This window comes from Microtus ochrogaster, chromosome 1 (genome assembly GCF_000317375.1).
Source record: "Microtus ochrogaster isolate Prairie Vole_2 chromosome 1, MicOch1.0, whole genome shotgun sequence".
Lineage (NCBI taxonomy): Eukaryota > Metazoa > Chordata > Mammalia > Rodentia > Cricetidae > Microtus > Microtus ochrogaster.
In genome coordinates this window covers 81,547,142-81,557,788 of record NC_022009.1, presented here as the reverse complement: position 1 = coordinate 81,557,788, position 10,647 = coordinate 81,547,142, and the positions used below count along the sequence as shown (strand labels likewise).

Genomic DNA, 10,647 nt, shown 5'->3' with positions numbered 1-10,647 from the left:
TAGTCCAGGCTGACCCTGCACTTGCTATACCATAGCAGATGGTTCTGAACTACTGTTTCTCATTCCTTCACTTACCAAGTGCTAGGATTACAGGCATGTACTACCATGTCAGTCATGGGAATCTTTTCTTAATGGAAGAATAGACCATAAAAATCAAAATATCATTATAAAGGAGAAAATAAGACTGCCAGAGAACTCAAGAAGAGGATGATGCTCTGTTTTGTCTTTAAAGAAAGGAACTAGAGAAGTGGGGAGTCTTTTTACGACCTGAAAATTCCAACTCCCTGAGCAAGTCGGTCAAAAATCACAGAGGAGACCAAGAAGAAACATCATCTACAACATGGAGGATTAGCAGAAAACCAGGCAGACAGCAAGGAAGCAATCTGGGCATTCAGAGAAATGCAGTTTAATCAGGTTTTCAGGATCCATGACTAACCTGGAGGTCTCTGGACTAGCAAGAGCAATTCAAGAAAGAGAAAGAAAATAGAGCAAGAGACAGTAGGGGAAGAGAGGGAAGAAAAGAGGGAGGGAGGGAGGGAAGTAAGCAAGGAATGAAGGATGCAATCACACAAATCATCAAAGAACGTGTGAAAACCTTCTGGTGATCTCTGCCAAGAGCTATGCACCTGTAGAGACTGAAGTCAGATAAAGCCTGGCAAGATGCTATGACTGTGATTTGGCCTTTACCCACCTGGTCTTGTTTCCAACACATCAAACACATATGATGGTCTATCAAAGGTGAGAGGAAATTCATTTTCTGGGCTTGTTAGAATGAAAATGTAGATGTTATCTAAAAAAGGAAACAGAAATAAATTTCCATCACAACCTGTACCCATCTGTTCAGTGGGCATTAGAAAGCATCTTGTAAGTGTGGGCGGAGGCACAGGTAGAGACCTGTCTCCAAGACAGTTAGCAGTAGGTTCTCAGACAACACAAATACAAGTCACTGTTGAACCTGGAGGAGGAAGCCCGAGAAAAGCCTGAGATGGACAAAGAGAGGAAGATGGGTCATTGTGAAAATACACAGTAAGTGAACAGTGTGGGATAGGACAGTAAAGTGTGGGATAGGACAGTAAAGTGTGGGGATAGTATGGAAGGGGAGTAGTACAGACCAGGAGGGAGAGTTCTAGCCATGTGTAAAAACTCCAAGGTATAAAACTTTGTTATTCTCTCAGGGCAGCTGCAGTGATTGGCATTGACAGTTGAAGAAAAGGGAAGTTGAGTGGGAAGGGTTGGGAGCTACAGCTAGCAAGCTATGCAGATCATGGAAGTGCTTGTGTGCCAAACCCAAGAGTTTAAACGTGAACTTGACAGCTACAGCACACATCCAATGTAGTTATGTGTTGGTATTTGCACTTTCTGAGAAATCATTGGAAAGAGTGAAGCTGTGTGGAAAGTAGAAAGATGGAAAGGACAGGACCCTGAGAACACTCGAGTGTTGTAATTCAACCCCCACCAGAGGAAGTAGATGCTGGAGCCTGATTGGTGGATGTAACAGGAGCCCCTGTGCCCAGTACCTAGACCTGCCTAATGCAGTTCAATCACTGATGCCCGAGGGAGACGCCGTATGAAACAAGTCACAAGGGCACTAAGAAATCAAAGACTTCCTAAAATTCAATGAAAACGACCACACAACATAACTCAAATTTATGGGACACAATGAAAGCAGTGTTAAGAGAATAGTCATAGCACTAAATGTCTGCATAAAAAAGCTGGAAAAAAATCCCACACGAGTGTGTTAACACACACCTGAAAACTCTAGAACAAAAAGAAGCAAACTCACCCAGGGGGACTAGATGGCAGGAAATAAAAAAATTGAGGGCTGAAATCAACAAAATAGAAACAAAGAAAACAATACAAAGAATCAATGATACAGAGTTTGAGAAAATCAACAAAATGAACAAACCTTTATCCAAACTAACCAAAAGGCAGAGAGAGAACATCCAAATTAAAAAAATCAGAAATGAAAAGGGGGCCATAACAAAAGACATAGAGGAAATCCAGAGAATCCAGAGAGTCATATTTCAAAAACATGTACTTCACAAAATTGAAAAACTTAAAAGAAATGAACAATTTTCTGGATAAATATCTCTTACCAAAAGTAAGACAAGACTAGATAAGCAAATTAAATAGACCTATAACTGCTAAAGAAATAGAAACAGTCATTAAAAGTTTCCAAACCAAAAAAGCCCAGGCCCAGATGGTTTCAGCTCAGAATTCTACAAGATTTTCAAAGGAGAACTAATACCAATATCCCTCAAATTGTTCCACACAATAGAAACAGATGGAATATTGCCAAACTCTTTTTATGAGGCTCCAATTACCCTGATACCCAAACCACACAAAGACATTACTAAGAAAGAGAATTACAGACCAATCTCCCTCAGAAACATTGATGCAAAAATACTCAATAAAATACTGGCAAACCAAATCCAAGAACAAATCAGAAAAATTATCTACCATGATCAAGTTGGCTTCATCCCAGAGATGCAGGTATGGTTCAACATATGAAAATCTGTCAAGATAATCCACCATACTAACAAACTGAAAAAAATTTACATGATCATGTCAATAGATGCTGGAAAAACCTTTGACAAAATAAAACATACCTTCATGATAAAGATCTTGGAGAGAGCAGGGATACAAGAACCATACCTAAACATAATTAAGGCAATACACAGCAAGCCAACAGCCAACATCAAACTAAATGGAGAGAAACTCACAGTGATCCCATTGAAGTCAGGAACAAGACAAGGTTTTCTAATATTTCCATATCTATTCAATATAGTAGTTGAGGTCCTAGCTAGTACAATAAGCAGAGAACAAAAGAACAAGGGGATACAAATTAGAAAATACGAAGTCAGACTCTCACTATTTCTGATAATATGATAGTTTATATAAGGGACCCCAAAAATTCTACCAAGGAACTTCTACAACTCATAAACACCTTCAGTAATGCAGCAGGATACAAGATTAACTCTAATAAATCAGTAGCCCTGCTTTACACAGATGATAAACGGGCTGAGAAAGAAATCAGAGAAACATCACCCTCCACAATAATAACATAAATATCATAAATAACATAAAACATCTTGAAGTAACTCTAACCAAACAAGTGGAAATGTTGGTTAGAAAATGGAAAGAGCTTCTATGCTCTTGGGTAGGTATTGGCATAAAAACAGACAGGAGGACCAATGGAACCGAATCGAAGACCCAGATATCAATCCACACACACCTACAAACACCTGATTTTTGACAAAGAAGCAAAAAATATTAGATGGAAAAAATAAAGCATATTCAACAGATGGTGCTGGCATATAACTCAATATCAACATTTAAAAGAATGAAAATAGATAGCCAGGCGGTGGTGGCGCACGCCTTTAATCCCAGCACTCGGGAGGCAGAGGCAGGCGGATCTCTGTGAGTTTGAGGCCAGCCTGGTCTAGAAGAGCTAGTTCTAGGACAGGAACCAAAAGCTACAGAGAAACCCTGTCTCGAAAATCCAAAAAAAAAAAAAAAAAAGAATGGAAATAGATCCATATCTATTGCCATGCACAAAATTCAAGTCCACATGGATCAAAGACCTCAACATAAAGCCAGCCACACTAAACCTCATAGACGAGAAAGTGGGAAGAACACTTGAATGCATTGGCACAGTCTACCACTTCCTAAATATAACCCCAGTAGCACAGACACTGAAAGAAACAATTAATAAATGGGACTGATGTGGGATTCTTCTCTGTATGCTGTGAATACCATTGGCTAATGAAGAAACTGTCTTGGGCCTGCACAGGGAATAGAGGTAGGTGGGGAAAACTAAACTGAATGCTGGGAGAAAGGAGGCAGAGTCAGGGAGAAGCCATGTAGCTCCACTGGAGACAGATGCCAGAACTTTACCCAATAAGCCACAGCCTTGTAGCAATACACAGATTATAAGAAATGGGTTAAATTAAGATGTAAGAGTTAGCCAATAAGAAGATAGAGCTAATGGGCCAAGTACTGATTTAAATAATATAGTTTCTGTGTGGTGAAGCAAACAAGCGGCCTCCTTACAGCAAATTGGCGTGCCAGTGTGTCCAACTAAAATCACTTAAAACCTGAGAAAGCTTAAAAAGGAATTCTAGACACAAAAGAACAGAGTTAAGCATGGTTTGGTAGCGGCATTTTCTTGGGTGGGTTCTGTTTGCTAGAAGCAAGCAGAGGCATGGCTCCTTTAAGAGAGATTTTCCTGACTTAGCAGTAGCAGACAAAAAAAAAGCTGTGCTGCTTTGAAATGCTGACTTTCTTGGCTGTGCTGCTCGTGTGAACTCTGACTCTTTCTGGAGGTCCAGCTATGGAACATTTAAATGGGGTTTGTGGATAGTGCACAGTTACTTGGTAGCAGCATGGGCCAACTGGTTATCAGAGTTGAGGTGGTGAGGACGGCTCCCATCTAGCAGTCTCAGGCACTAACGGACTTCCACCATGTTGGACTGGGCAGAGCAAGCAGGCAGGGATGTGTATACCCTAGCAATGCCGCAGCTTAGATTCTTAAGAAGTGCTTCTGGCCAGAAAATAATTACAGACATAAAAAAAAGACAGAGTCAGATGGAAAAGACCTCTAAACGGGTCAGTGTTGAATAAATGTACGTAGGCTTGGGAGAGAAAAGAAAAAGGGTATAGACAGTTATAAAAAAAAAGTAAATGGTTTTTTAAAAAAGATAGTCTTTAAAGAAACAGAGTACAGACAGTCATAGATTAAAAGAAGTAAAGACAAATAAGCCATGTAAAGATGGAATACACACAGAGGGTCTAGATTATGCATATCATTGTGTTTTCTTTGAATTTTTTTGACTGTAGAGAGACATTTGATTCTGGGGACTGCTAAGCTAAACCAACTTATATGTTTTAAAGGTTTCTTTTTTAATATTTATTTATTTATTTATTTATTTATTTATTTATTTATTTATTATGTATACAATATTCTGTCTTTGTTTATGCCTTCAGGCCAGAAGAGGGCACCAGAACCCATTACAGATGGTTGTGAGCCACCATGTGGTTGCTGGGAATTGAACTCAGGACCTTTGGAAGAGCAGGCAATGCTCTTAACCTCTGAGCCATCTCTCCAGCCCCTTAAAGGTTTCTTGACTTCAAAGTTTGAGTCTATGGATATGGTGCTTTGGAAAAGAGGTTCATCTTTGTTTCCTCGGAGGATGAGAACCTGTGGATTGCTTCCAGACTAATATGATTTGATGGAACAAGACCCCCTGAAAGGTTTCTGTTAACATCCCCCAAAAATTACTTTACCAAACTGCTGACTGAGATGAATCTAGCACACAGGACAACAATGAGGACCCTAAGAGAGACATACATGGATCTAATCTACATGGGAAGTAGAAAAAGACAACATCTCCTGAGTAAACTGGGAGCATGGGGACCTTGGGGGAGGATAGAAGGGAAGAGAAGAAGGGAGGGGAGCAGAGAAAAATGAATAGCTCAATAAAAACAATAAAAAAGGGTACTTGCTTTTATAGTACGGAGGGGCGACATCCTGCACCTGGATTATCACCTTGTATGCATTGCCAGCTGCTATGTTGCTCGGGTTTTCACAATCTAGATCAGCAGTTAACTAGGTCGGAACAGAGAAAATAGATCTCACAGGATAAACAGTCCTGTTTTTGAGCTGATAATCTATTTCCCTACAGTTAGCGGCTGTGTAGATGACCAGCATCCTTAGGGAAACCATTTGCTGGGACATTTGAGGAGTTTTCAGACATGACCACACTCTGGTGGAGCTAGAGGACCTACTCAGAAGAATTTACCAGAGGAGAAAAATCTATCTCCAAGAGTCCGCCTAGCTAGTTAGCACTACTGCCCAACAAACAAGGTTCATGCCTTCAGAACAGCTGAAGAAAAGTAAAAAACGAAACCCTTTATACAGGAATAATTTTCATTATTTAACATAGATGTACATATATGTGTAGAAACATAAAACCACATAGAAAAGAAAAATGTATCAAAATGTTGACAGTGTTCACTCCTATGTAATGACATTCTTCGGTGTTTTCTACATCTTAAACGGTGGCTATGAATTAGGAAACAAAAAAAAGTATCTCCCCAAAATCGAAATTAGTTTTTTTTTTTAAATGACCCATGACTTTTTAAGGGATTGAAGACAGTTTGAGATGGGAGGTAGAAAGGCTGAGGAGGAAGGTGGTGACAACCCCAGGGTCTGCTGGACACACCCGCTCAGGACCCTTGACACGGCCTTCGTTTTCACTGTTTTATCCCTGCCTACAGCAGGTGACCTGTGTGAACAGAAGCCACACAACTGCTGAAGCCCGCCCTTCATGCCCGACCGTCCAGTTCCGCCTCTGCGGCTCTGGGGTCTCTGTGGTTCTGTGATGCAGAATCTCTCAGGATGGCCTGGGCTGGTCTCTCCCCCTGGCGCCTCATTTGAGGAGCGAGCACTCGAACAACAGCAGAGCGTGCGCACAGAGGGCACCGCCGTGTCTGTAACAGCTCAGGCCCCAGCCCGGCTCTGGGTAATGAAGGATGCTGAAGCCTGAGTGAAACAAAGGGCGGCCGGGAACACACAGCCACGACTGAGTCTGTCAGTTAAGGCGGCTCTGAGAGGAGGCGCCTTGCAGATGTCTCTCTGCAGGGTAGCAGAAGCACCAGGCATGTTGAACCAGCTTCCCCAGCGTCCCTTTAATGAGCCAATGACCATGAACTGACCACAATTCTCCCGGAGCCAGCTGGACGCTGTGAGAATCTGCCGCTGCTCCCTGCTCCAGATGGCGTGGTGAAGTTGAATTTGTTGTTCGGAGCTTCACTGTCGTCATCAAAGCAGAACTTGTTCAGGTCCAAGAGCAAAGTCCCGTTGGCTGTGTTTTCCGTCAACATAATGCTGGCAAAAAGATAGAATTCAATATTTTCTCCTAACAAACGGCGACTGAATCGGCCCTCTCACCGAGGCCGAGGCTAGATACCTCAACTTTGTATTCAGTCCACAAGTCCTTGGCTGCCCTCGCCGCTTCTGCCCCGGAGTCCTGCGGACCGCTTCTAATATAGCAGCTAGCGGTGGCATCTGCCCTTGTCAGAACACAGCAGCCTGCTCCTGAGAACCGAAAAGCTCGGCCATTCAGCCACCATCTCACCTTAGGACGGCAGGTCTCTCCTCACCCGCTCCTACGTTTCCTCCCTGCCCTCAGCAGCTCCTGGTTCATGCTCCTCCCCACAGGAGTGGGATGTTCCTGATGCCCCTAACACAGGTCACCAAGACGCTAGTCTCAGGGCATTGCACCCGTTACTGGAATGGCCCTCCCCCAGATCTCCAGCGGCCCCTCAGAGCACCATAAAGGCCCAGAGTCTCTCACTACCAAAGTGTATTCCTCTACACTCTACAGTCTTTTCTTGTGACAGCTAAAAAAATGAACTTGGGATCAGCAACTGTGGAGCAAGGATTGTGCTAGGTTGTGGCCAGTAACAGCATCTGCTTCCTGAAGAGAAGACACGTGTCCCTGTGTCTCCACAAGGCCGCCCTGATAGAAAACATATCTGCCAGTCTGTTTCTGCCTTCACTGTGCGATGCCATGGATGTACTCATTCATTCTTCAACCACTTATTAGATAGTAATTGTGTGCTGTTTCATCGTGAGCCCTTTACAAAATAAAAACTCTGATTTCTGCATCTCCAAGAGGTTTCCACTCTTGTCCTCTGTCTTACAGAAACCACAGAGTAGCTTGGAGGGGGCTCAAGGCTTATCAAAGGAAGTTAAAGCCTCCGGACATGATTTTTCATGGTCTGTGCTAAGATCACTGAAAACTTTAAGTCTGAACCAAGTCTTCATAGCCCAGTGGGAGCCCAGCTTACAAGACCAACCAAAATCCAGCCAAAATCCAGCCCAGGTGAAAATGAGAACTAGCCAAAGAGGATCAACAAGGATATCGGATGCCCCCGGACAACAGACCCATCCTTTCTGTGACTCCGGAGGTGACTGGTTACAGAATCCTATTAAGCTATCCACCTAGTGATACACAAAACCTTCTGAATTCCTCAGATCCGACTATTATATCCCAAATGAGAGAAGCCTGATGATGTCACCACGTGTAGATGCCACCTGTGTTCAGGTAAACCCCAAAGGGGGAAGGAAGATTCCACAAGGGATTGAGGGTCCAGGAAGTGGACATGGGGAACACAAGGAGCTGGACTTTACTGAAATCAGACCAACTGTTTTAGGCTATAACTATTTGCTGGTGTTTGTAGACACCTTCTCGAGATGATTGGAGGCCTGTCCCACCCAAACAGAGACGGCCCCAACAGTCACCAAGAAACTTCTTCAGGAAATGAATCCCGTAGTTTCGGGGTAGGACAATGGCCTGTCCTTCGTGGCCAAAGTGATGGAGGAAGGTCATTGGTTGATTAAATAAAGAAGCTGCTTGCCCTGATAGTTTAGAACGTAGGTGGGAGGAGTGAACGGAGCAGAAAGCTGGGCGGAAGAGGAAGTGAGGTAAGACACCTCAGACAGAGACTCGACAGCTCTCCTCTCAGGGGCAGACGCCTCAGAGAGACACGATGCTCCACTCTTGCGGGCAGAGGCGAGAGCTCTGCTCTCTGAGGCACATGTGATGAAGCTTTGACCCAGGATGGACATAGGCTAGAATCTTCCCGGTAAGCGCACCCAGCTGTGCTACACAGATTATAAGAAATGGGCTAGTCCAGGTGCGAGAGTTAGCCTAGAAGAGGCTAGATAGAAATGGGACAAGCAGTGATTAAAAGAATACAGTGTCCGTGTAATTGTTTTGGGTAAAGCTAGCCTTGCGGGCAGCGGGGTGCTGGGGACGCAGCCCCACTGCTCCTATTACTACACCAAAGTGTCTCAAAATCTGACAAAGGTATTAAACATGAACTGGATGATTGTGCACATAAGACACAGAGCTCAGGTAGAGAAGAAGGCTGAAAAGAACTCTAAAGGGGACTGAGCAAACTGGCCCTGAAACTGGTGAAAACCCGGCCATCTCCTCTCCTTTGCCCTGCTCAGGGCTGCTTGCCAGAGGGGCTCACTCCTTTTAAGATCATGTTTGGGAAAAGCTGGGTGGTGGTGGCACGCGCCTTTAATCCCAGCACTTGGGAGGTCGAGGCAGGTGAATCTCTGTGACTTCAATGCCAGCCCAGTATACAGAACAAATTCCAAGACAGCCAGAGCTGTTACATAGAGAAACCCTGTCTCGAAAAACCAAAACAATCAACCAACCAACCAACCAAAACCCGAAAAACAAAAACAAACCCAAAAATATTCCAAAATTGTGTTCGGGAGCCCACCTCCCACCCTCCTCAGGCTCTGAGCGATTCCCCAGGCAGAAACGTCTAATCATTCCTTTCCCAAGCCCTTGTGGCTTTGCCGGTGGGGTGCCAGGTCACGGACCAGGCAGCGAAGGGAATCCTGCTGTGCCTACCAGGTCTACCCAGGACCCAGGACACTCTGTTTGGACAAAGAGGATCCCCACCCAGACTCTGGAACCAGCCTGGAAGGGACTCTCTGCCCAGATGTCCCCACCACCCCAGCTGTGAATGTGGCTGGAGTCATTCCGTGGATCCATCCCTTCCAATTAAAGAAGGCTGTCAAAGATGATGGACAGGTGGCCGTCATGTGACTTCAGACCCCTTCAGTAGAAGAATGACCTGAGATCACTAACCCAGAACACTGCATTCATCTTTTTCCTTTCTCTGTAGGGGACAGGAGCCCACAACTCTCACTGGGCTCTCTCTGGGCTGGAGAATTAAGAATAACAGACACAGGAAAGTGATCGTCAATCAACTACAGATTAGCAACCCCAGTTCCATATAGACCTTTGTTCTTTACACCCATTTATGGAGCTTGGTTAAACTACAGAAGCGATGGTTGTATAGAGAGAAAAACAGGAAACCCAGTTCTATCTGTGTCCAAAGAACACACACACACAAACTCACACACACACACACACACACACACACACACACACACACACACACAAAGAGGGGACCTCCCAAACACTGCATGATAGGGACCTGCAATCCCATAACCATAATTCTGAAATATTGGAGTCAACATTGGGACGACCACGTTCCGTGGGACACTGGAAGAACCTGGAAAGTAAGACTCTATCTTGCTACCAAAACAGACCCAGGAAATGTTTACCTTTTGGGGAGGCCACCTCTTCAGACCCCAGACTGATGGGTCCCAATAGTTTAAGAGAAAGAAGTCAACTGCAACCAACATTCCCTCTGTGAGATTGGCTGCAGCCAGCACCAACAGCACTACCACACTAGGCCCCATTGGCACGGGTAGGATCCCCTTCTGTACTCTCTACCCTTGACAAGGTTTACAGTTTATCTGATGGGATGGGTCAGAATTGCTGACTGTGCTGAACCCTCCAACCCCTTACTCCACAGGGCTAGGCACCAACTAGACCATCGGTCCCCCAGCAAATACAAACAACTGCAACTAGGAACAGTGTAAGCTGATACTGGGGGACATGCAGGGAGCTGGAACCTGCCTGGAGTCCGGGACTTTTGATGGAGAAACCTCACTTTACTCCAGCGCTTGCTAGTCCACTCTCCAGGTCAATTCTTCCATCAGCAGCCAAACTTTGTGGCCCCTGAGACCACTTGGTGGGCATGTACCAA

General features: G+C 44.5%; 1 protein-coding gene across 1 annotated transcript in view; it reads right to left on the bottom strand.

The window, feature by feature from the left end:
• Cdhr3 (cadherin related family member 3) overlaps positions 1-10,647 on the bottom strand; it is a 60,990-nt gene that overhangs the window by 17,948 nt on the left and 32,395 nt on the right. The window contains exons 10-12 of the mRNA XM_013347598.2: positions 6,718-6,889; positions 5,506-5,608; positions 692-790 (exon numbers count right to left, since the gene is read on the bottom strand). Of these exons, the coding sequence (XP_013203052.1) occupies positions 692-790; positions 5,506-5,608; positions 6,718-6,889 (374 nt within the window). The remainder of the gene's footprint in view (positions 1-691; positions 791-5,505; positions 5,609-6,717; positions 6,890-10,647) is intronic.